The 27,841-nt window shown below is 42.4% G+C and overlaps 1 protein-coding gene across 1 annotated transcript in view; it reads right to left on the bottom strand.

Annotated features, from left to right (window-relative positions):
- Positions 1-27,841, bottom strand: part of trim62.1 (tripartite motif containing 62, tandem duplicate 1) — an 89,025-nt gene that overhangs the window by 8,223 nt on the left and 52,961 nt on the right. The window contains exons 2-3 of the mRNA XM_072586682.1: positions 19,127-19,222; positions 10,072-10,328 (exon numbers count right to left, since the gene is read on the bottom strand). Coding sequence (XP_072442783.1) covers positions 10,072-10,328; positions 19,127-19,222 — 353 coding nt within the window. The remainder of the gene's footprint in view (positions 1-10,071; positions 10,329-19,126; positions 19,223-27,841) is intronic.

Raw genomic sequence — 27,841 nt, 5'->3', positions numbered from 1 at the left:
TGAATACCTCATAAAACTGAACCAAAGCAGACATAACCCAACAGATAGCAAAAAAACTGCTATCCAGAAAAGTGTGAAGAGGTTTTGTAGGTCATATACTGCACAGACATTAACAATTCCTTTATGTATAACTGGATATGTTCATGCTACTACAGAATTCATTAAATGCTAACTTTGAGTAAAGCATTGTGAAATAGTTATCATAGCTCCTTTGCTGAGATCTCAACATTTTTGGTCTCTGCACTTAGTAAGTGCACTTGTGTGATATTGAGTGAAATAATCTTTGACGAAGAAGAGAAGGAAAGGAAAACCTGCCCAAATGAACAGAAATAGATGAGGCCAAATCAGGTCACTTTAGATTTCAGTTCAGATGAATCAGGATAAACTCTGACCTTGTGCCTAACAGATATGGCATGGATTATTGAGGACTATGTGAAAACGTGTCCCAACATTATCCAAGCAGCGGTCGCTCAAATTGAACTTTAACTTCAGAACATGCAGTCTAGGGAAGTAATGTATAAATTCTGGATTAGTGGTGCTGGAAAAGCACAGCAGGTGAAGGGCTTTTGCCCGAAACGTCGATTTCAAAGCTACTTGGATGCTGCCTGAACTGCTGTGCTCTTCCAGCACCACTAATCCAGAATTTATACATTACTTAACTTCAGAACATGTAGTCTAGGGAAGTAATGTATAAATTCTGGATTAGTGGTGCTGGAAGAGCACAGCAGTTCAGGCAGCATCCAAGTAGCTTCGAAATCGACGTTTCGGGCAAAAGCCCTTCATCTGCTGTGCTCTTCCAGCACCACTAATCCAGAATTTGGTTTCCAACATCTGCAGTCATTGTTTTTACCTAAGTAATGTATAAAACTGAGGCACCGTTGACTCTGTGGAAAGTCTTGTCAACACTCATTGATTAGAGCTCCCTAGTTCTTATAAAGCGAGGTCCTGTTGAGTCAGACCTACTGACCTACAAGTGTACACGCAAAGCAGAAAGTCATGAACCAACCAGGTTTTAAACTTCCCACTGAAAGGAAGTGGAATTCGCAGCAGCACTGACCTCCAACTCTAACCAGACACCAGTGTCTGAAGACAATGATCATGACAGCACGGAAAATGCTGTGTGCTATAGCCGGGGTCTCGTGTCGTAACCCTCACGCTCCCCCTCCCCACCTCAAATCTCACTGGTTATTATCTGCTGCTCTTAATCCAGTCAGTTTTAGACACCCATATTTTGTTTAGGCTTCCTGCCTCTATTTCTGATGAAGGGCTTTTGCCCGAAACATTGATTTTCCTTCTCCTCAGATGCTGCCTGGCCTGCTGTGCTTTTCCAGCACCACTCTGATCTAAACCCACATTTTGTTTGTTGACTAATAATTTGAATCAAGTGATGTGACGCACATAGCAAAGCGGGACAGGTTTTGCTAAATTATTGAATGAAACGACTTTGAACTTGAAGGAGTGGGCAACCCTGAAGGTCACTGAGGGCTGGCACGTCCCAAGAAGCACTGAATGGGAGCTAGTAGGAATTGGAACAATGGAAGGAGGCACCAGAGAGTCTTCATCAAATACAGTGACAAATCTCTGGAGGTGTTCCTAGAGTCCGTACACTGCTGATAGCAGCCATTTGACCCATCAAGTCCACATCGACACTCTGAAGAGCATCCCACCCTATCCTCGCAGCCCTATCATGGCAAATCCACTTAACGTACACGTCCCTGGAGCAATTTAGCGTGGAAAATCCACGTAACCTGAACTGCGGGAGGAAACCAGAACACGCGGCAGAAACCCACAAGGGCAATGTGCAAGCTCCACCCATACAGTCACCCAGGGCTGAAATCGAACCCAGGTCCCTGAGGCTGTGTGAGGCAGCAGTGCTACCTTCTCCATCACTGTGCTACCTCTAAAACATTACACCATTAGACTGTCTCTGAACTGGACTGGTGGGTCAGCAATCTCAGGAAGTGAGGAAACAATAGTCCTTTGAAAATAAAAATCCATTTATCAGAGGATTAATTCTAATTAGATGGGCATAAATGAAGGAGGATGAACAATGTTTTCAGGGCAAAATTCTACCTTTCCAGGTATTGTTTATTTGGACCTTGAGAAATGTACCACCAATTTTCCAACTGGTACATCTGGATTCCCGCCTTCCAACTTTCATGGACTTAAAACATTTTTTTAGATTAGAGTCCCTACAGTGTGGAAACAGGCCCTTCGGCCCAACAAGTCCACACTAACCCTCCGAAGAGAACCCACCCAGACCCATTTCCCTCTGACTAATGCACCTAACACTATGGGCAATTTAGCATGGCCAATTCACCTGACTTGCACATCTTTGTGACTGTGGGAGGAAACCGGAGCACCTGGAGGAAACCCACGCAGGCACGGGGAGAATGTGCAAACTCCACACAGACAGTAGCCTGAGGTTGGAATCGAACCTGGGATCCTGGTGCTGTGAGGCAGCAGTGCTAACCACTGTGCCCACCATTTTCTCTCATCTCAGTTACAGGTGAAGAAATAGTGTGAAAACTGACAGAGTGTTATTATCATTTCCAAACTTCCCTGTCAAGCTTTGGGCTTTTTGTAAGCAGTTAGTAAAATTTTTGCCCGTTTTCTGAGTTGGCATATGTTTTATGTAAAAGAGAGTTCACTTTAGGACTCTATGGGCGGTGTATACAATGTTAAGACTCTGCCTGACAGTTAGTCTGATGTGGGTGTGCAAGCTGCACACATAGAAACAGGTTGGTTTGCTGTCATTGCTGTTTCATGATTTGTAATTTTTTTATTGTGTTAAACAAACAAAATCAACCACCAACAAGCCATTGATTATTCAACCATTAACATTTGCATGAGCAGATGAATAGCCATGGAAAACATTGTGCTGATGAGGCCTTTCATGCTTCAATAGTAAACAAGTCAATCAACAAATGAAACATATGGACAGTATTAAATCATGTTAAAGAGACAGGTGGCCCCCAATATCTTTATTAATTACATCGTTGGACAGCATTGAAAACACAGCTTGTCGTCAAGAGGCCCATTTAATTCACTTGAGAAAGGCAAGTGACCAGAGTGTGACTGGACTAATAACAAATGAGGAAAGGTCAAAGGTAACTTGTCAGAATGTCCACAAAATTCCTTATTTTAAATTGGTCACAGCAGACTTCCTATCAGAATGTAAAGCTTTAAAGAGCATTCAGAGCAATTGTTTCTAGATTCAGCTGTGTCCAGTGCAGAAAAGCAAGCCATTCAGATTTGCTTAGTAATTGGGAACTAAAGGTCTATACAGGTTTAACATGTCAGGATTAACAATTGAAGAGCTAAAGGTCCCCAAAAGTTATGGATCACATTAGAAGACCAATTCAGAATCACATTGAACCTTTCTGTTCACCGACTATAATTTATGTAGTGTACAGAACTTTTATAGATTGCAAAGACGACATTGTAAGCAGGTATGGTGAAGAGGCCGTATGATGGGATTTTTCAGATGGGATGCGAGAAAACAATGGTTGAGTTAGTGGCTGTATCCGCCCCCTTGCAAGCTTTCCAGAAAGACTCCCGACACAAATGGAAGACTTAGTACATCAAAGAACTCCTGAGGGATTGAAGTAATTACAAAGCGATCCTCGCAGATCAACAAAAAAACTTATTAAAGTCCCAAGTACAAAGTCAACAATTGACACAATCATTGGAACCAAGAGTGTGGTGCTGGAAAAGTACAGCAGGTCTGGCAGCATCTGAGGGGCAGGAGAATTGATGTTTCAGGCATAAGCTCTTCTGATCTCCAGCATCTGCAGTCCTCACTTTCTCCTACAATCATTGGAATGCCTAAACATAGCAAAACATGTGGAAGGGGAAGCTTTCTGCATGCCCACCTCTCAATCAATTTTTCAAGGAATGTTGCAGTAAAGGCCATCGGCAGAGGCAGTACTCTATAGAATAAAGAAGGATGCAGCTATCAAAAGCACTGACCCAAACAAACAATGCACAATGATACCTTTAAACTACGATAAAGGCAATTTGTCATCCTAACAGAGGTTGTTTATGAAGTGATTCACAAACCAGAATCTGGTGATATATGCTAATGATCTAAAGAGTGGTGAGTATAACTAACACTGGCAGACTGTTCACAATAAATTCCTGATTCACAATTCCTGATGAAGGGCTTCTGCCCAAAACGTCGATTATCCTGCTCCTCGGATGCTGCCTGACCGGATATGTTAGGTATAGACAACTGGGATCAAGTGAATCTCTTAAAGAGTATTCAAGGTCGAGAGGCATTCTTAAGGGGGAAATCAAGAGGGGAAAAAAAAAGGATAGAAGATAGCCTTGGCAGATAAGGTTAAGGATAATCCAAAAGAGATTTTAAAAGTACATTAAGGGCAAAAGAGCAACTAGGGAGAGAATAGGGCCCCTTAAAGATCAACAAGATGCTGTGTGTGTGTGGAACCTTAGGAGATGAGAGATACTAAATGAACATTTGTGTAAGTATTCACTGTGGAGAAAGACATGGGGCTAGGGAACTCTGGGAAATAAATCTCAGATGTCTTGAAACATGTTACAGAGAGGAGGTGCTGGAGGTCTTAAAAACATAAAGGTGGATTAATCTCTGGAATCAAATTAAGTGTATCCCATGACACTGTGGAAAGTTAGGGAGGAAATTGGGAGGCCCCTAGCAGAGATATTTGTATCATCTATAGTCTTGGGTGAGGTGCTAGAGGAATGGAGGGTGGCTAATATTGTGCCTTTATTTAAGAAAGGCTGTAAGGAGAAGCCTGGGAACTACAGACTGAGGAGTCTGACATCAGTAGGGGGGTAAGTTGTTGGAGTAAACTCAGAGATAATATTTACGTGCATTTGGAACAACAAAGACCGATTAGAGATAGTCAGCATGGTTTTGTGCGTGGGAAATCATATCTCACAAATTTGATTGAGTTTCTTGAGAATGTAGCTAATAACATAAATGAGGGCAAGGGGTTGGCATTGTCAACATGGACTTTAGTAAAGTGTTTGACAAGCTTCCACATGGTAGACTAATTAGTAAAGCTGGGAATTTGTCTTGCAAACGTTTCGTCCCCTGTCTAGGTGACATCCTCAGTGCTTGGGAGCTTCCTGTGAAGCGCTTCTGTGCTGTTTCCTCCGGCATTTATAGTGGCCTGTCTCTGCCGCTTCCAGTTGTCAGTTCCTTCTGTCCGCTGTAGTGGCCGGTATATTGGGTCCAGGTCGATGTGTTTGTTGAGAGAGTCTGTGGATGAGTGCCATGCCTCTAGGAATTCCCTGGCTGTTCTCTGTTTGGCTTGCCCTATAATGGTAGTGTTGTCCCAGTCGAATTCATGTTGCTTGTCATCTGTGTGTGTGGCTACTAAGGATAGCTGGTCGTGTCGTTTTGTGGCTATTTGGTGCTCATGGATATGGATCGTTAGCTGTCTTCCTGTTTGTCCGATGTAGTGTTTTGTGCAGTCCTTGCATGGGATTTTGTACACTACATTGGTTTTGCTCATGTTGGGCATCGGGTCCTTCTTTCTGGTGAGTTGTTGTCTGAGAGTGGCTGTTGGTTTGTGTGCTGTTATGAGTCCTAGTGGTCCCAGTAGTCTGGCTGTCAGTTCGGAAATGCTCCTGATGTATGGTAGTGTGGCTAGTCCTTTGGGTTGCGGCATGTCCTCGTTCCGCATTCACCTCTATCGACAAAACCCTAGCCAAAGAAACAATAGCCAACCTGCTGGACAGACATAACAGACAGCAGGACGTTGAACCTGTCAACAAAGACGGCATATTTAAACTACTGGACTTGTGCCTCACAACACACTTCACATTCAACAACCAGATATACGAACAAATCAACGGAACACCCATGGGCTCACCGATCTCTGGACTCATAGCAGAAGCAGTAATGCAAAAATTAGAACAAACAGTCTTACCGCAAATTCAACCCAAACTCTGGGTCAGATATGTGGATGACACCTTTGTAATAATTAAAAACACAGAAATAGAGAACACACACCAGATCATCAATGCCACACTCACAGGAATCCGATTCACTAGAGAGGAAGAAAAGGACAACCAACTCCCATTCCTAGACGTGATGGTACAGAGAACACCGAACGGAGAATTCACCACAAAGGTTTACAGGAAAGCTACACACACAGACCAAATCCTAAACTATGAAAGCAACCACCCCAACACACACAAAAGAAGTTGCATCAAGACACTGTTCAAAAGGGCCACAACACACTGCAGCAATTTCATCAACAGATGCCTAAGGGAAAGACAACGGAATGAGGACATGCCGCAACCCAAAGGACTAGCCACACTACCATACATCAGGAGCATTTCCGAACTGACAGCCAGACTACTGCGACCACTAGGACTCATAACAGCACACAAATCAACAGCCACTCTCAGACAACAACTCACCAGAACGAAGGACCCGATACCCAACATGAGCAAAACCAATATAGTGTACAAAATCCCATGCAAGGACTGCACAAAACACTACATAGGACAAACAGGAAGACAGTTAACGATCCGTATACACGAACACCAACTAGCCACGAAACGACACGACCAGCTATCCTTAGTAGCCACACACACAGATGACAAGCAACATGAATTCGACTGGGACAACACTACCATTATAGGGCAAGCCAAACAGAGAACAGCCAGGGAATTCCTAGAGGCATGGCACTCATCCACAGACTCTCAACAAACACATCGACCTGGACCCAATATACCGGCCACTACAGCGGATAGAAGGAACTGACAACCGGAAGCGGCAGAGACAGGCGACTATAAATGCCGGAGGAAACAGCACAGAAGCGCTTCACAGGAGGCTCCCAAGCACTGAGGATGTCACCTAGACAGGGGACGAAACGTTTGCAAGACTAATTCCCAGCTCGGCGAACAGAACCACAACAACGAGCACCCGAGCTACAAATCTTCTCACAAACTTTGAACTAATTAGTAAAGCTAGATGACATGGGATTCACGTAGAGCTTGGCAACTGGATACAAGATTGGGTTGACGGTAGGAGACAGAGGGTAGTGGTGGAGGGCTGTTTGTCAGACTGAAGGCCTCTGACCAGCAGTGTTCTTTAGGGATCGGTGTTAGGTCCACCGTTGTTTGTCATTTATACAAACAATTTGGTGAGAATTTAAGAGGCACGATTGGTAAGTTTGCGGATTATGCCAAAGTTGGTTGTATACTCGACAATGGAGAAAGTAATCAAACATTACCAAGGGATCTTGATCAATTGGACCAATTGAGGAGTGGCAGATGAGTTTAATTGGGATAAAGGCGAGGTATTGTGTTTTGGTAACATGGATAAGGGCAGGACTTATACTGTTAATGGTAAGGCCCTGGGTAATGTTGTCGAACAGAAAGACCAAGAGGTTCCAGTATATAGTTCCTTGAAAGTTTAAAACATCGGAGACATAAATGAAACTGCACCACACTACTTAAGAAACACCTGCAGGTCTAAATATAAAAAAGAAGAAAACACTCTTCTGAATTAGTGGAGATAAAACCATAGCTCTCTGCTGTGGAGAGAAAAATGAAATTCAAGAGGGAGAGGCTGAAAAATCAGCTCAAGCCAAATTCAAATTTAAGAACAATCACTGAGTTGAACTCTTTAGTGATAACCTCCATTCAGCTGAAAGAGATAAATTAAGAGCAGCAGGAAAGAACAGATGCAGAAAGAACTTCAGGCTCAGTGCAATCAATTCAATGAAATGGTTGCCAGTTTAGAGGAAAATATGAAAAAGTAAATGTTCAACAGGGGGAACTACAAGCATATCAGCTCGAGCTCACAGCAATGCTGGAGAAAATGACTAGACCTTCAAAACAGGTGAAGATGCACAGCGCACACACACACACACGCACGCACACACACAAAACAATTGACGTGCAAATTTCTCATGAGACAGGCTGCTCAGAAATAAACTCCCGCAATAATGCTTTAGGGAAAGAACTTGAACAGCAGACCAGAGAAAACCAAACAACCACTGAAGCAGAAAGTGGAAGAGATCCACACTTCAAAGAAAATAAAAAGAAACAAACACTGGGGAGACTGGACAGTTATTCGAGCAGATTATGAAGACTGGACTAATAGAAGGCTCAACTTTTGACTGAAATTAGAAAAATCCATGGAATAAAACCAGAAGATTCAAACTGAGTCACTGTGAACAAAACAGTAAATGCCAGGAAGGTTTGATCCATTTGGAATTAGACCTGTTCGTGGCTAACCTGGGAGTAAACATGACTGCAATGCAGCAAGGTAAACAAATTCTGGGACAGTAACTGCAGCCCATGAAGGAAAAACTTGACAATGTAAATTGAAATGACAGGCAATATCAATGATGACCAGAAGTCAAAGGGACTGCCAAACAAAGTCACCATTATGAGGTCTAGACAGATCAGCAAATTAACAATTTACAGGCTCACTTGTAATTATAAATATTTAAGTTTTCACTGGGAAAGAAGGGCATTGTATAAGTGTACCTTGCCTTTAAAAGAATTCACCTTTGAGGTCTCCATGTGCTGTATATTTGCAATGTTGCAACTCTGCCTGGCAGTTAATATTATTTAGGCCCAAATCAAGTGGTTTGCTGCTACAAGCTTCATAAACTTGTAATTTTGTTTACATGCTTTAAGTAAACTACTGCACAGAGTTAACCGACCTCAATGACTGATGGATTAGAAGAGCAATATCATTAACATAATGGTATACAAAGGTTTTCTCAGTGTCTACAGATAGAGTCATAGAATCCATACAATGTTTAAGCAGGCCATTTGGCCCATTGAGTCAACACTGTACTGCTGGCACAGTAATGATATCACTAGACCAGTAATCACAAGACCCAGGTTAATGCCCTAAAAGCATGCCCTTGTGACAATGCTGTTCCTTTATCAAGGTTATTCTGCCCTTGGTTTTGTTTCATATAGGGTCATAAAGGCAGAGGTTTTGATATGTCTGGTTCCGATATATATATACACGAGAAGGCTTTTAAGCCTCTCTTTTAAAATACTTGTACAATGAAACAGAGGAGTGGCCAGTTCTCCCAGTTCAGGGTTTGGTTTGGTTTTAGAAAGCAGTCTGTTTGAAGATTCAACAGAGGTTTTCTGGCTGACTCTCTCTCTCTGCAATCACTCTCCTACAAGAACCTGTGTTTGGTTTTACCTTTTTTTTTTGCCAAGGGGATATTTATGGGGATGTTGCAAGTATTTGAAACAGCTCTTGGTGAAGTCATGTTTTCATGTCAGTTGAGTCTTCAAATAATTGTTATTTAAATTTGGTTTTCTGTTATCCGTGCGTAAATGAATTCTGTTTATTTAAAACCAAGTGGTTTAACCAGCTGCATTGCTGCTAGAATATTCGCCTTACATCTGCTTCAAACTACTGGAAAACTTAGGGACTGGGCTATCTTCTTAAAATGTTTTGGGGGGTGGTGGGCGTGGGGGCAGGGTGTCTGGCCCTGGTCCATAACTGGGATTAAATCCCAGTTTGGCATTTAGAATCTAAATTCAATTAATCACCCGTACATATTGCTAGCTAGGCTGGGACTTTCTTCACTGGAGCATAGGAGGTTGAGAGGTGATCTTGTAGAGGTTTATAAAATAGTGAGGGGTATGGATAAAGGTGAATGGCAGGTGTATTTTCCCTAGAGTAGGGGATTCCAAGACTAGGGGGCACACTTTTAAGGCAAGAGGAGAAAAATTTTCAAAAGACATGTTGAGCAACTTTTTTTTTGAGAAAACACACAGTGTGCTTCATGTCTGAACTGAACTTCCAGGGGAAGTGGTGAATGCTGGTACCATTATAAAATCGAAAAGACATTTAGGCAAGTACATGAATGAGAAATGTTTGGAGGTATATGGGCCAAGCACAGGCAAGTGGGAGGAGTTCAGTTTGAGATGATGGTCAGCATAAACTGGTTGAACTGAAGGGTCTGTTTCCGTGCTGCATGACCTCGACAATGCAATGGGAGTGCAAGAAACAAGCAGGACTTGCAAATTCTTTAGTAGACCAAGTAAACACAAATACGCCACACAATAAATAGTTAGTGTACGCTCTACCTCTCCAAAGTGGTGTTGATTCCTTCCAGGAAAATCAGCTTGTCTGCCTCAACAAGCTTCTCTTGCAGGATCTGCATCCCCTCCTGCACCTCACGCAATTGGTGGCTGTATCTCTGGATCTTCTGCTCGATGTCATTCAGGGTGCGGGCTGTGTCGGTCTCCAACTCTTCCAGCATAGACTTCTGTTTCTCCTTCAAGAAACGGTGCAGGCGGTCAAAGGCTTCTACGATGGTTGCTCGAAGACTCTTCGCAGAAGACTGAGCAAAATAGGAGCAAACAGAAGAGAAATCTGAAGCAAGGAAACCATCGACGCTTCACACTCACAAAACAGAATATAATCGGTTCTCTCATTTTGCTATCACTTGAGCGATTCTTTGGGGGAAGTCTAACAATTATTTCTGTTGGCTTTTTAAAAAAAGTTAATTCCTAGGATATAGGGTGTCACTGGCTAAGTTGGCATTTTATTCACCAACTGTAATTATCCGAGGGATGCGGGTCTGGAGTCACATGGTGACCTGACCAGTAAAAGGTCAACAGATTCACTTCCTTAAAAAGGATATTAGGGACCCAGGTGGATTTTTACAACAATGGTCACATTAGGCCCAGTTTTTAAATCTGGGTCTTTTATTACTGAATTCAAATTCACCTTCTGCCATAGTGGGATTCGAACCCTTGCCCCTAGAAATTAGCCTGGGGTTTGGATCATTCGTCCAATGACATTACCACTCCACCTCCTCCCTGATATTTTCTGAAAGTGCCTATCCACAATTTCCTTGTGAAATCCTTTTCATCTTCTCCACTTTGACCACTCTTGTAGGCATTGAGCTCCTAATCATTCACTGCATTTTAAAAAAAAGTTTTCCCTTATACATCCATGGTCTCCTATACATTTGTGTCCCCTAACTCTTGTGCCATCACCTGATGGCAGTTTTACTTTCTTTACCTTACCTAAACCTGATAGAATCTTGTACACTAATCAAATCTCCCCTCAACCTCCTATGCCCCAAGGAGAAACAATACCTGTTACTTATGCCATGACACACTCATAAAAACTGCTCAACTACTGCACAATTGCCAATCTGGTGAGAGACAGGAACAGAGTCAGATTCCTTCTTTTGACAAATGGCAATCTGAACAGTAAGGGTCTGCCAAGCAAAACCCATTTTCTGTTCCAGTGGGATTGTGAGTGGAAGAAAAAAACAGACCAATTTCCTTTAAACTCCTAGCAACCAGTTTCAGGAGACATCTGCAACAGCTTTGTGTCGGTCAAACAAAGAAACCAACTTTCTGGGGATAGCTATGGTGAAAATATTACACGCTCACTCACACACACACACACACACGCGAGCCTAAAGGTGTTAAACTGATAGCACAATGTGTAGGAATCCAACCTGCTATTCCAAGTCTCTGCGACCACTTACAAAGACTTGTCCCAACAAGAGGTAGACAGCAGTGACACAAAAAGACGCAGAGCTCTTACTGGCTCATCTACAAACCAGATATCCTGGTTCAGCCAACTGCATGTGAGTCACAGACACCTGGAAATCCCAACTTTAATCCCTGTTTGTACTGAGTCAGCCGATTTCAGCTGGAGCTGGTGGAACACTACAACTAGCCTCCATTCACCTACACTAGGAAGTAAAGGGCCAGCAGTGGAAACCCACACAGGCTTCTGGTTGCTATGCAGCGATTCCCTCTGGACAGTAGGTGTTGCGATCTTTGGTTAAAGATATGAGGATTCATTTGTGATTAGTCTGCTCTATCAAATGGCCATTCGGCAAAGGTGACACGAATTACTCATTCAACTACGTTCAGGAAAGTAATAAATTGAAAGGCCAGGAAGACAAAAAAAGTAAGTCTAGAATTTTAAAAAAAAACCTGTTCCCAGAACTCCATTTCTCTTTCGGTGGAATCTGTACATATTGATCCATACTATCCAAATTGCTTAAAATCCAATTCAACCTCTACTGACTGATGTTTTGAATTAGACATATGTTGCACTTGGTGTACTATCGCAGACAAACTCTGTACAGTCACCATTTCCTCATTGCTACATTTTCTCTAGTCATTTTCATGACAGCACTGAATCAGAATACAATAGTGGTCCATTGTAGTAAATCATGTCTGATTGTACCTCATCTCCAGTAACCACCCTTTGCTCCATATGACTCATTTAATGAGAATCTATCAACTCTTGTAGCGATCCACAAACACTAATCATCTTGCACGACTGCATTCTTCATGTACAAGGTTGGTTATTTTAGACAAGAATTTTTGACAGAACAAGCAGGTTGTCTCATGAGGAAAGATTGGACAGGTTAAGCTCATATCCACTGGGGGTTTAGATGTGTAAGAGGTGAGATGTGGCCCAGTGGTCAAGATTACTGCCTCGCAGCACCACAGACCTAGGTTCGATTCTCCCTGGAGAGGCAATTGTCTGTGTAAAGTTTTCATGTTTTCCCCCGTGTCTATGTGGGATTCCTCCCCCAGCCCAAAGACATGCAGGTTAGGTGGAATGGAGTGGTGGTAGAAAAGCACAGCAGGTCAGACAGCATCCGAGGAGCAGGAAAATCGACATTTCAGGATGAAGGGCTTTTGCCCGAAACATCGATTTTCCTGCTCCTCGGATGCTACCTGACCTGCTGTGCTTTTCCAGCACCACTCTAATCTAGACTCTGATTTCCAGCATCTGCAGTTCCCACTTCCGCCAGGTTAGGTGGATTGGCATGGGAAATACAGGAACAGGGAGTCTGGTTGGAATGCTCTTCAGGGGGCTGGTATAGACTTGATGAAATGAATAGCCTGCTGCCACAGTGTAAGGATTCTATGATTCACTCTATGACATGATTGAAACATATGTGTCTTTGGTGGGGGGGGGGGGGGGGGAGGTGGAGGGGTTCCTCTTGGTGGTGACCCTAAAACTACAGGCCACTGTTTTAAAATAAGGGATCACCCCATTTAAGACAGAGATGAGAAGAATCCCTTTCTCTGAGGGTCATAAAAGTCTTTCAAATTCACTTCCTAAAAAGGCAGTGGAAGTTGAACATTTTTAAGAGAAGAGGTGAACACACTATCAACAAGCAGAAGGGTGAAAGGTCATCAGGGTAGGTGGGAACCTGGAATAATTAAACCAGCAGTGATCGAGGGACCCAGTGGCCTACTCCTGCTCCATATGTTCAGATGACTACATGGAGACACAGAATGGTCACAGCACAGAAAGAGGTCATAAAAGTAAGAATATTGTCTTTCAGCCATACAGGGCTTTAATGAGACCATTTATTCAATAGACTGTTCAGTTTAGGTCTCCTTACTAAAGGCAGCATATAAATACGTCGAACATGGTTCAGGGGATGTTTATCAGATTGATACCTGGAATGAGTGGGTTTCTTATGGTACAAACTGTGCTTGTTTAGAAGAGTGATGGTTGACTTGGTGGATGTTTGTAGGTTCCTGACGATTTTGATAAAAAGGATGTCCAAATGATGCTTCTTCTTGCGGAGCCTAGAACCAAGGGCTACTATTATTCAAATTAGGGCTCACCCTTTCAGGATAGGCATGAGGAGAATTTTTTTCCTCAAAACAGCTGTGCAACTTTTGAACTCTTCACCTCAAAAAAGGTGATGGAGCCAGCCACCTATTTAGGACAGGTGAATAGATTCTTGTCAGACCGGCAAATCAAGGGTTGTCAAGTGTATATAGGAATCAGGAATTCAAAACACATCATCTTACTGAACCCAGAAGGCTTGAGGAAACAAGTGGCCTATTTCCATTCCGTATGTTCATTCAGCCCGTCATGATCATACTAGCATCAAGAGCAACTCAGCCAGTCCCGTTCCAGGCCTTTCCCCTGTGGTCCTGCAATTGTTCTCCCTTCAGATGATTGTCCAGTTTATTTTGAAAGCCACAGCCTAATCTGCCTCCACCTCCATCTCAAGCCGAGCCTTCTTGTTCCTAAGCTCTCACTGCCCGCTGGTGTGGGGGAAGAGCAGTAATAGAGGAGAAGGGCCCGAGTGGAGAGAAGCAATCTAGGCTGTGATGCTGTCCCATCACATTCACACAACCGGCAGTGGACCACTGCTCTTTACACCCAGGCCTAGACAAACACTTGCGAGCTACCATTTGGAAACTAGAGTCTTTAGACTGCCACTCATTGTAGAGTCACCCTCTTCAGAGGAGGAGTAAGATAATTTGCATGAAAGTGTTGTGCATACGCCATGTTTTACAGAGAGCACACAGGACAGTATTCACCTCATATAACCTACTTGGAGCATTCTGAATTGTAAATAATGAATAGTGAAGAAACTGACCTGGTCCAAAGTCCTAATGTTGACTGTTATTGAAGAGATAAAAATTATTAAAACACTGGCTTAAATAATTACTCTTTCACAAGAAGAACTTTGTCTCTGAAGAACTTTATTCCCAGACGATTCTTGATCTTTTTTGTTTTATGGTTCTGAAGATGCTGGGAGTCATCCAAACCTAACATGGCATTCTTCATGTGAGAATTTAATAATGAAAAGGAGTTTTGGCAGGCTACTTGATTACATGAAGAAACCAAATTTTCTCTCAGTCAAAGTCCACACACATGCTCTCTTCAGCAAGGGCCACTCGATCATGATCAAGTGAAGAAATTGGCCAAATTCCTCCTCTCTACTCCAAATTGCTAAGGTTAACTGTAGAATGTCAGGCACCATCCCAGGAGATACAATGATCTGACATGGTCAAAGGATTGAACCCAGGAACCTCTCAGTCAACTCCACATTCATCAAATGAGTCTCAGACAAACTGAAATCCTTTGGTAGTTAAATATATCTTATTAATGTCACAATGGCATCAAACTTCTGCAACAACCAGAATCAAGATCACATTTCTGCTTCGCTTCAGCTCTGAGGAGGAACTGTAGTGGAGCCAAAACGTTAACTCAGTTTCTCTCTCCACTGAATTTTTCCAGCCCTCTCTGTCTGTATTTCAGATTTCTGGCATCTGCAGTATTTTGCATTTTCTCTACCTGACCCTTCAAAAGACAAAGTTGGTCAATGGGCTGGATGGTCTACTTCCATACTGTAGGAATTCTAAGAATAAACTTGTAGAAGTAAATAAAGATATTTAGAGATGTTTCAGAGCCACTGAAAATTGGGTTAATTGTTGTGATATTGAAATCGGATGTTGACAGAACCAAATGTGAAACTTATGCTGTACCCAAATATTAAGCTGGAGGTCGGTTTCTGCTGAAGCAAAAAGAGTACAACGTGGCTGTGTACCTTTGCCAAAATTGCTCAACTTGTACACAGAACAAATATTCAGAAATTAGATGAATATAGAGGTGAAAATATTGTTTGAAAGGCTCGCAACGTGAAAAAGATGGACAGAGTACATGTGAATTGTACAATGATGCAAATCAGGGGAGATTTCCAGGCAACCGATGAACAAATTATTATGATATCAGAGGGAAAGAATGCTTTGAAATTGATGAGCACAGGAAAAGCTCCAGGCTTGGATGAAGTAACAACAGAACATCTAAAAGGATTTGGAGGAACAATGTTAGAAGTGTTAATAAAATTTGTGATCAAATGTATACCAAAGGATATATTCCAAGTAATTTGAGACATTTATTATTTTAGTCCCAAAGAACCCTAAAGCAATGGAATGCAATCATTTTACAACAAAAAGCTTAAATGAGTCATCTCAATCAAATGATCTTGAAACTCATAACAGCAAAAAGTAATAACATATTGGAAGCAGAAATTAGTGAAGTGCACCCTGGATTTAGCCCTGGTGTAGGAAAAGAGAACAATTTAAATATACAACAATCTGGGGGGCATGGCAGCTCAGTGGTTAGCACTGCTGCCCCATCGTCCCAGGGACCTGGTTTGACTGACTGTGTGGGGTTTGCACATTCTCTCCATGTCTGCATGAGTTTCCTCTGAGTGCTCCCACAGTCCAAAAACATGCAGGTTAGGTGGATTGGTCATAGTATAATTGTTCCATAGTATACAGGAATGTGCAGATTAGGTGGATTACCCATGGGAAATGCAGGTTACAGGGATAGGGTGGACGGTGGTGAAGTCTTAGTGGGATGCTATTCAGAGGGTTAGTGTGGACACAATGGGCTGGATGGTCTGCTTCCACACTGTAGGGATTCTAATAATAAACTTGTAGAAGTAAATAAAAGATATTTAGAGATGTTTCAGAGCCCCTGAAAATTGGGTTAATTGTTGTGATATTGAAATCGGATGTTGACAGAACCAAATGTGAAACTTATGCTGGACCCAAATATTAAGCTGGAGGTCGGTTTCTGCTGAAGCAAAGAGTACAACATGGCTGTGTACCTTTGCCAAAATTGTTCAACTTGTACACAGAACAAACATTCAGAAATTAGATGAATATAGAGGTGAAAATTAGAGACAAGAACATACCCTTAGAGTAAGCTAAAGCCACAGCTCTATTCACTGACTAGGAGAGATCCCATAATATTGATCAGTTAAAATCCAGCATAGGTCAAGTAAGAACACCAAAAACATTTTAAAAATGAGTTGGAAGTAATATATTAGAAGAAACTAGAGTGAAGACTGCATATTAGAACAAGTAGATAAGTTTGCCTGTTTAGGACAAATGGTAACAGAAGATGGAATGCAGAAATTAGAGATAGCTAGCAAGATGGTTTCTCAAGGGCAATATGGAGAACAGCAGAAAAAGGAGTTGGCCTGGATCGAACTTGGTGAAGAATATCACAGTGTGGGTTACAGATGAGTCCCATTGGGCGAGTGAGGGTAGCTCAAGACAGATGAAATGACATACTGCGATAGCATAAAGTCCAGAACTAGAGGGCATAGGTTTAGGATGACAGGGGAAAGATATAAAAGAAACCTAAGGGGTAACTTTTTCATGCAGAGGGTGGTATGTGTATGGAATGAGGCACCAGAGGAAGTGGTGGTGGCTAGTACAATTGCAACAGTTAAAAAGGTATCTGGATGGATATATGATTGGGAAGGGTTTGGAGGGATATGGGCGGTTGCTGGCAGGTGGGACTAGATTGGGATATCTGGTCAGTGTGGACGAGTTGAACCAAAGGGTCTGTTTCTGTGCTGTACATCTCTATGACTATCTCTCTGGCAGAAGAAGTTACCTGAAGCAGCAAAAGGACCCTACTTATTACACATCGATATAAGTCCTTGTGCCCATCCCTTATCCCAGGCACCATAATCACTTGTTTGTTACATGGGGTTAAAACTATGATTTCAAATTGTCACCCCAGGTGTCCTAGGTTTCATTCTAATGGAGGGTGATGAGATGTCATCTCAAAAAAAATGTTAAGATCCAACTAGGTGGGTTAACCATGGGAAATGTGAGATTACAGGGATTGCAAATCCACTGCAGGCCTACAGGACAGCATGGTGGCTCAGTGAGTAGCATTGAGCCCTCACAGAGCCAAGGACCAGGGTTCAATTCCAGCCTCGGGTGCAGTTTGCACATTCTCCCAGTGTCTGTAAGGGTTTCCTCCAGGTACTCTGGTTTCCTCCCAAAGTCCGAAGATGCGCAGATTAGGTGAATTGGCCATGTTAAAATGTCCAGGGATGTACAAGCTAGATAGATTAATAATGCTAAATGGAGGGATAGTTTATTGGGTCGGGATGCTCTTCACAGGGCTGGTATGGACTTGATGGGTTGAAAGGCCTGTTACCATGCAGTAAGGATTCTAGGGTACAGTACGTAATCGAGATGGACTCCCCAGTGGATTACCTGAATAAACTGTCTTTCAAGTGTGAAGTTAAATATTCCTTTCAAATGGATATTAAAACATCATGAAAATATTTGATTTCTCTCAGTGTCTTGACTAATAGGATCCCTCTAGCCGCAGTACAATAAAACATCTCTTTCATCTCCAACCAACTGGGCTGATCAGCATTTTTTTTTGCCAATACAAAGATAATGATTAGGTCCCACTGTGACCTCAGGAAAAGCAATACTTTTGAGGGGGGTTGAAACCATGTAGCAAAGTCCCACAAATGGCAAAAAGATAATGATCAGATCATCTTTTTCAGGGTAAAATGAGCAAACGATAGCCAAGTGAACCAAGGAGGACTCCAGAGAAGCAGCGTCAGGGATTATTATGGCCATCTGATAGGGCATCAGGTTAACAGTTCATCTGAAAGACAGTATATCTCCAGCAGTGCAATAATCAGCATTACAGTACAGTTTCAGATGAGGTTTTGTGCTCTGGTGTGGTACTGTGACCAACAGCTGTCTGATTTGCAGTTAAGTGTAAAACCACAGAGGCAGAAGTGACACTTAATTAAGGATCTCAGTCAAATGACGTATGGCAAAGACAAAGAATTGGAAGGATGGATCCGCCAATGATCTAAACAAGTGTCTGAACTGACCAGAGAGGCTGAATGGCCTCCACCTGTTCTTATTTGAATTGTTATCTGCAAATGTTTGTGACCACAGGTTAGCTGTTGAGATTGCCTGCAAACCAGCAATGACTGCCCATCATAAAGAGTAGTGCATATGGAGCTCAGTGCTTTGCAATGGCGTGTGCATGTAATAAGGTGCTGTACAAAATCAAGTGCCCTCTTTACACGAAATGAATTTACAAGACACTTATAGAATCTCTGCAGGTCAGGTACAGGTCATTCAGCCCATCAAGTCTGCACCAAGTCACAGAACAGCATCCCACCCAGATCCAGCACAGCCACACAATCCCTGTAATCTCACATTTCCCATGGCTAACCCACCTAGTCTACACATCTCTGGACACTGGGGAAATTCAGCATGGCCAATCCTCCTAACCTGCACATCTTGAGATTGTGGGAGGAAACCCACACAGACATGGGCAGAATGAGCAAACTCCATACAGACAATCATCCGGAGGCTGGAATTGAACCCAAGTCCCTGATGCTGTGAGGCAGCAGTGCTAAGCACTGAGCCACTCCATCCAAAAACTCTGCAATATATTGCCTCATGTTTAAGAGGGCAGTTGAGATTGCAGAGGTCTGGAGCCTCGGGAGATGACGGAAGAAAACTGAAAATGAAAATGTGCTTTTTCCATGTTTACCTTTGTCTCAGAGAGCTGCCGCTTGAGTAGTTGTAAAGCCTTCACATGTCCACGCTCACTGTCCTGCAAAACCTCATATTGATCCTTCAATTCCCTCTGCAATTAAAAAAGAATGCAAATATGTTTGATTGGCACACAGGCAATATCATCGGCGCAAGTTAGACTAGGAGTTTCTGATCCTGACATAATGCTGCCAAATTGAGAATAAAGGCAACCAAAGTGACCATGATTCAATCATCCTGTTGGAAACCCTTAACTGGTCAGCTTAAAGACTGGCTCCTCCTCTCTCTCAGTAATTGACTATCCAAAAGTCTTGGAAAAGAACATTTAAGGTTGAATATTCCAGAATTTGATAACTGCGCTGAAACGTGTGTACAACAAATCATTACATGAGGTGGCAAAGACTATAATCCAGACAACCAGCTTCTCCTTACATTTCAAGGCTTTGTAAAAAGGGTGAGAAAAGCATCAAAGTGGACAGGGCAGGTATTAAGCAGAAAGTGCTGAGAGCTGCAGACTGCAGAACAAGCAATGCCAGGTTTGCTGGCCTGGTGCTGGGCTCAGAAGGGATCCCACAGGGAGTGGAGGAGCTGGAGAGTGAGGCTGTTCCAACTGAGGAGAAATGCAGAGATGGGAGGAAGTGGCTGAATGTAACATCCAGCATCCAAAAGGAGCAAAAGGGACATTTAAAACAAAAAATAATTGTTAACCTTCAAGACCTTGGATAACTAAACTAGTTGCTTTGTTACAGATCAGTCACCAATCTTTATGCAAATGCTAAAAACCAGTTCTATACTTTAATGGTTTAACCATTTAAGGGTGAATGCCATTTTTTAAAAAACTAGGTTACCCAGCTACAGTCCTGCAGTGGCACAGCCGAGTTTGTATATACTTTGACTAACTGCGGACATGCAAATATGCTGACAACTACAATATGGAGATTAGTACAGCAGCAACTAGGCCTCACAAGGAATACATAATCTTATATAATTCAGTTTGAAAAAATAATGGCTTATTGTTATTTAGCACCTTTCATAATCTTGAGGCAATCCAAACTGCTTTCAATTCATGAGATGCTTTGAAGTAACTGTTACAATATAAGAAACACAGTAACTAATTTGTACATTGCAAGTTCCCCCAAACAGAAGAGTGTGTCACTGATCAGATAACCTTTTATTGTTGGTCAAAGGATAACTATTATCCAGGCTATTAGAGAAAGCTTCTCTGCTCTTTCTTGTCTACCTGGAAGGGCAGATAAGACCCTTGATTTTAACGTCTCAATCACAAGATGACACCTCTAACAGAGCAGCACCATCTCAGTACTGCACTAAAGTGTCAACCTAGAATTTGTGCTGATGTCTCTGGCATATGTCCTCATTTTACATCTTGCAGTATATGTACCTGAAATTGCATGGCATTGGCATGGATTCCATATAGTTTCAACCACATCCTATTCTGCAAGACTGAATACCATCACCAACAGTACCATTACCACTACTGACACCACCATCCTCTTCCAGAAAATATTTGCCAGGATGTGGCTGGGACTGTAAGGTTTGAGGGATAAAAATAGGCTGGAAAAGCTGGGACTGTCTTTCACTGGAGCGTATGAGGTGAGGGGTTACCTTACTGAAGTTTGTAAAATCACAAGGGGCATGAATAAGGTGAATGACAAGGGTCTTTTCCCTAGGGTGGGGATTTCAAAACTAAGGTGCATATTTTTAAGGTGAGAGGACAAAGATTTAAAAAGGACATGAAGGACAATTTTTTTTATACAGAGAGTGGTCTGCATGTGCAATGAACTGCTAGGGAAAGTAGCGGATGCAGGTACAAGTTACAACATTTAAAAGATATTTGGATAAGTAAGAGTAGGAAAGGTTTGAAGGGATATTGGCCAAGTGCAGGCGGGTGGAACTAGTTTAGTTCGAGCTTATGGTCGGCATGGAGTGGTTGAACTGAAGGGTCTGTTTCCACGCTGTATAACTCCAAAAAACATTTCTCAATTGCGAGTAACAAACATGAAGGTGGAGGCAGTCCACAGCAATTTAAATTACTCGTTTATCTTAAAATGTCTTGATGACATTTCAACTTTTCACTTTTAAGAAAATGTTGAGACCTTGAAGTTTACATCCCCAGCAACATAATCTCCAGACAGGTCAAGTCCCACCTAATAGAAACAATTCTGAAAGATGATGATATGAAATTGACTGTATGGTCCTTTTTTGACCTTTTGAAGAATGGAAGGACAGATTGTGACTACAGTGCTGACCCTGAGCAAACCAGCATCAATGCCACTTCCTATGTGACGATCACACTCTGCATTAAGCATCAGAGTAGGTTAACAAAGTCTGGGCTCGTCACGTGGGGAGATTGAACACTGAGGGAACAGTGTAATCCAAATGAGAATGGACTTGTCTACTGGTTGTTAAGCCAATGAGAGCGCTTCAGTCATCTCCTCTGGAGAAGGCCAACTGTATCAAGTGTCCGAGGAGAAAGTGAGGACTGCAGATTCTGGAGATCAGAGCTGAAAATGTGTTGCTAGAAAAGCGCAGCAGGTCAGGCAGCATCCAAGGAACAGGAGAATTGACGTTGCGGGCATTAGCCCTTCTTCAGGAATCAGGATTCCTGACGAAGGGCTTATGCCCGAAACATCGATTCTCCTGTTCCTTGGATGCTGCCTGACCTGCTGCGCTTTTCCAGCAACACATTTTCAGCTCTGTATCAAGTGTCCGTCAGGATCAGGGGCCCCAGGAGGTAGAGATCCTAACTTTCTCAGAGCTGTTGGACAGTCAGAGGTCAGCAGCACTACAATGGGAATGGTGTTATCTGCCTGTAATGCACCCACCAGAGGCCCAGTATCAGCAAAGGGCCCTGGCAAGAGTTGGTGGGGTGGTGTCATGGAAATTTGGGCAGGAGGGGGAAATTGTTGGCTGGTGATGGCCAGCAGCGAACCCTTCCTGATGCCAGCTTCTTTAATCTGCTCCTGAGCCAACGAGTGATTTTTTTTTAATCCCTTCATCGTGACTACCGCAACGTTGCTAGTTGAATAGAAGTGGTGGCAGAATGAGATCCTGCAGTGGGCATTAATGAAGGGCCTCAGTTGACACAGAACATGGAGGCCAGCCACAAACATTCCCACCCTGAACTTAAGCTGAAAGATGTGGGAGGGTAGAAGGGCTACCCCAACCATGCCACCCAATGAAATGGCCCCAAGCTCAAAACATTTCTCAGGAGATCATTTTTAAGTTCCACTAAAGTGTGTCATGGAGAATGGGCAAGGAGCAAAATAACGAGGTGATGGTTTTTTTCCTGTAAAGGAATAGAGATAGTCACAGTGTTGTAAAGGCATTATGTTTCCTTCTTATTCCTGGATAACTTTGGTCGCTGTTTCCATGAACCAATTCCCTGTTATATTAGCAATCTTCTTCTCCCTCTACCCCCGGTCCACATTGATACTCCTCGGCTCCCTTTTATGATGCAGACATTTCTTTCCTTCCCTACTCCCATGACCTTGTGCTACAGCCCGCTATTTGTGGTTTCCACCTGTGTCTGGTCCTTATGGATAGAACTCTGTTGCGTGTTGTTAAGCTGAAACTCCTTATGCTGCAAAACCGTTTGCAAAAACTTCAACCCCCACAGCCAGAGCACTTGCCATTCCATGGAGCAGAAACATTACAGCAGAAGCCAATTTTTATCTGCAAACACAGAATATCCAAATACTTCAAAATACAGACTATAATATGAATTTGAGAGATTTATCAAGCAATATACAAATGTGAATTTTAACCACAATGTGTGCACAGGGATAGCTACACATGTCTGTGGTATAATCATGACATGACATATGTACAGATGCACAGACAGCCTGACCTACTAACTCCCACACACAGCTGGATACTGCTGTGTTGTCACATGGGGAAGATAAGGTTGGCATTCCTCAAAAGGGTGAGATTAGAAGGAATCATCCTTTCTGGTTCAGAAAGGAATTTGATTAATTCTGGACAGAGTGGGAAAACCTATATAAGATGTTTTCTTTTAAAAAAAACAGGAAAACACGTTAACAATTAAATTTTCTAACACATTCTTCCACCCTCAAGAATACAGTGGAATGGCGAAGGTCAAGATATTTGGCTTCTCAGCCTCCATTCTCTGGAGGTAAATACTGTCCTAAATCTACTAGGAGAAAGTGAGGACTGCAGATGCTGGAGATCAGAGCTGAAAAATGTGTTGCTGGAAAAGCGCAGCAGGTCAAGCAGCATCCTCCTTGGACGCTGCCTGACCTGCTGCGCTTTTCCAGCGACACATTTTTCAGCACTTTCCTAAGACTCCAAAATAATAGGAGGGAAGGAAGTCTTCATGGCAAGCCAGAAATGCTCAGCCTGTCTTGTTGATAACGGCGCAAATATAATCATGTTTACACTGGAACCAGAAAGGGAGGGTGATGGCCTAGTGGAAACAATGCTGGAGCAGATCTTGAAATCCAGAGATCCAGGTACGCACTGGGGACACTCTCAAATTTAATTCGTTGATAATCTGAGAACTAAAAAGTTGGATCTTGATCACGAAACCACCGTCGATTTTCATAAAAACCCAAATGGTTCACTGATGACTTTTAGCAAAACTTGCCCTCCTTATATGTGACACAGTAACATTATTGTCGCTTAAACAAAGGGCTGTTGTGTTACAGTGGTAGTGTCCCTACCTCTAGGCTGGAAGGCCTGATTCATTGCTCCAGGGTTATGTCATAACACATTTGAAAAGTCTGATCAAAAACATCTACACCGACAACAAGCACAATGGCTGAGTGGTTAGCGCTGCTGCCTCACAGCACCAGGGACCCAGTTCAATTCCATCCTCGAGCGACTGCCTGTTTGGAGTTTGCACATTCTCTGTCTCTGTATGGCTTTTCTACAGGTGCTTTGGTTTCCTCCTACAGCCCAAAGATGTGCAGGTTAGGTGAATAAGCCATGCTAAATTGCCCAAACTGTCCAGGAATGTGCAGACTAGGCAGGTTAACCATTGGGAAATTAGAGGTTACAGGAAAGGCTAAAGGATGTGGGTCTCTCTGCAGAGAGCCAGTATGGACCAAATGGTTCCTGCACTGTCGGAATTCTATGATTCTAAAGGACAGATTTGGATTTGCCTATGATGTCCCAATTGAATGGATGAATGAACTTATTGCTTCGGTTCTCACAAAAAAATACTTAAGGTTATGCTAACTGGAAGCTACCTGCATTCCCTCCTGGGGACTCTCTCTACAAACGGAAAGGAACACAGTGAAGTCTTTTGCCTTTTTTGAATTACCCAGGAGCTTAGGAAGCCTGTAGATTCCCAAAGCTTTCTCCATGGCAACACCTCAGCGAATTAAAGTCAATTTGTCAACCAATCAGCACTCTTTTCTCCTGCAGGATGAACTGTTTTGACTATTTACCATTTGGTTTTTAATTCAACTGCTTTCAGTCTTGGGGTGGTTTGATAAAAGACTGGAGGAGTTCAAGATGGCGGCTCGTTAGTGCCTCCTCCAGGGCACTGAGAAATGGGATATAAGCATTGGACAAACTATCGATACCCAATCGCCATGAATGAATAAATAATTATCTTGCATTTGTCCTGCTGAATGCAAGATGAAAAGCCTGGACGATATTCTGGGTATTTAAGTGTGGAATTGGAAGGCAACCAGCATTCACAGAACTAGCTAGAGGGAGCACAAAATATCAAAATCAAAACTACATTGAAAATCAGCATGTTCTAAATAACGTGGAGACCCTTTCCTAGTAGTTTAGTTGGGAACTGTACAATCCAACATGGAATTAATCCACACTGATTACAGTTAAACTAGGTTCAATTTTCACTTTAACCCCATCAAAGACTTGGCAGCACAGTTGTCAAGTAAAGCAGACAATACACGACATATTCCATGTCACTGTCTGTCTCTCTGCTGCTGATTGCAATTTGTCCAGAATCTTTCAAGCAGGAACACGATTGTTTTTGTTACAACATGACAGCAGATTAAAATATTCTATAAACAAATGTTTGGGCAGAGAGATTTTAAAAAAATAATGTTGCTGACCAATTTTAGGAATTTGGCAGCACCCTATCCCTGTGCATTATTTTTGTAAAGTGGTCACAGCTGAATGCACACTCGGCAACTTGCTTATTTAAACAGTACTTCTCCAAAAGAGTACTTCAATAAAATAATTATTCTGGTCCCACACCTGCTTCTGGTGTGCGCACAGCATTTTAAGAGGAGGGAGTTCAGTTTCTTAGTTGTTTTCTCTGGGTTGGGAGCGAGATAGGACTGGAATTTCTTTCATTTTGTTTTTTTTTCTATGGTTATTTCTCCCCAGCCCCAACGTGCTTCCTTCTACTTGGTGTGGTTTTCATTAATGTTTGGGTACAGTTCTGGAGGGCATGGTCTGTTAAGTCTCCCAAGAGCTTGTTCTTCATTTGTGAACCTCAATAAATGCAGGTCAGGAGGCTCTTCAATCATACATTGGCCCAGCTGATCCTCAATTGAACTTTATAAATGAGCACTTTCTGGCAAGGGACACAAGATAATAAATCAGCATAAGGAACAATGGTGGCTATTTCCTCCACCAGTAAGTGTCAGGCCTACATTTAGAAGACCAGCTATTGCTCTGCAAAGGAGTGTATGGCCTCCTTTTCTGATCTGGTTCAATTCCTTTCCTTCCTTCCAAGAATTAAAGGAATCCTCTTCATTTTTCTTTCTCTAGGATTTCATCCAAGATTGTTTGGGCCTCGTTCTTCTTCAGCATCATCAAGTTGTGAAATACTTTACCTCCAGCAGGCTCCCTGCCTTCCATAATCTTCAGGCTTTTTAATCCATGCACATTGAACATAGAGCAAATGTTGCTTTCATTGGCAATACAACTAATCTGGGACCTGCTGAAATTGAACAATTCTCTACCTTTAAACCACCGGCAGTAGGAAATGTGACATTCTAGTATAAAAGGGATCTGCCTCACCTTCAGTCACTGTCTCTGTATAATAGTAGGTATAGGAGAAAGTGAGGACTGCAGATGATGGAGTATCAGAGTCAGGAGTGCTGGAAAAGCACAGCAGGTCAGGCAGCATCCGAGGAGCAGGAGACTCGACGTTTTGGGCATAAAGCTCTTCATCAGGCATAGTCAGTATTGACTGTCAGGTGTCTCTGACTGTCTGTGTGTGTCATGTATCGTGACATAACTTTGGGTAGAGCCCAGTCGGTTTGCAAGTCTTTAGAAATCATAGGCTTGTAAATTATGTCGTCAACAAAGTTATATAACTCAGCGAGAACCCAACCCTCTGTGGTATATATTATGGCAGTCAAGCCACAAACCACATCAACTATCTTGAGGAATCAATGCAAAAGCCTTAGCAAAATTTCTAATCTTTTTTTAAAAAAAAAAGTGGCTTCTTCGCTTAATGACTTCCTTTTTGCAGTGTCATGCACAAACACACTTGCCATCTCATCTAAATGGACATAATTCGCTTGTGCAACATGATTGTATTAGCATGGTCTGGACCATAAAGAGGGATAACAGAGTCAAATCCCATCCAATATTGTCACAATGTTCACATTGACACTTGCAGAGTGAGGAATTCACAATGTAATCATCAGCGACGCTGGAAAGTCTTCCATTTTTCTATCCATCCATCCAGCTGGGTAAGGCCATCCAAGGCAGCACACCTGAGGGATCTACGTTATGGTGATTTTACACCAGAGGAAGGGGCAAATTAGGAGAAAAGTATCCTTTTGAAAGACGATTTGCATTAATTATCACCATGGTCCCCATCTCTCTCATTTACTAAAAAGTTACACGTCTAGTCCTTTATACTCCAAACACAAATAGGAACAGGGAAAAGGAGTTATATCCAAAAGCTTTTATTAATATTGGTAGATTTTTTAATGTGTTACAGCAAATTAATTGGTACAATCTTATAATAAAATTATAACGTAACCCAAAATGTATATTTCTGCTAAGGTGGAGCTGCATTTTTCTTTGAGACAGTAAAATCAAACCCGTATTAATAGGGAGGAAGCTACCTTAAAAGGTTAATTGATGTTTAGATGGAGGTTCAGAATGTTGGCTTTGATCGGGGAGCTGGGGAGGTTATGGCATCAGTTCAGAGACTGTCAATTTTCTGGCACTAGTAGCTTCAATGTTTCTCAACATTCAAAGAGGTTGCTAAGCACTTTACCAAAGTTAACCACTATGTGGCTAACCAGTACCATTACCACATGGATGCAGGATGTAACATAAACTTGGCTCTTACAATTCAGGATGTCCACATTCACGTTTTGTGTACGTCTACACGATTAGATTGTCCCATCCTGGTACATTAATTCAGTGTTAAATTACAGTGCTCAACAATAATTCATGCTTAGTAGAAAATAAGAGTGAAAGTGGGTCTTTAGCTTCCTTCATCATTCAGTTAAGATACGTCAGCCACCAGTGACATATTCCATATCCTCCATGTTGTTTTATTCACTCCTGGGATGTGGGCTTCTCCATCATTTATTGCCCATCCCTAATTGCCAGAGGGCAGTTAAGACTCAACCACATTGCTGTGGGTCTGGAGTAGCATGTAGGCCTGACCCGGTAAGGATGGTAAATGTCGTGAGCCAGATGAGTTTGTTCCCCAACAATTGACCATGATTCCAAAGTGGTAGGATACAAACCTGGATCCTCAGAACATCAGTGGAGTTTCTGG

The sequence above is a fragment of the Chiloscyllium punctatum genome, chromosome 16 (assembly GCF_047496795.1).
Source record: "Chiloscyllium punctatum isolate Juve2018m chromosome 16, sChiPun1.3, whole genome shotgun sequence".
Classification (NCBI taxonomy): Eukaryota; Metazoa; Chordata; class Chondrichthyes; order Orectolobiformes; family Hemiscylliidae; genus Chiloscyllium; species Chiloscyllium punctatum.
The sequence above is the reverse complement of the archived record's forward strand: the minus strand, read 5'-3'. Positions and strand labels throughout refer to the sequence as shown.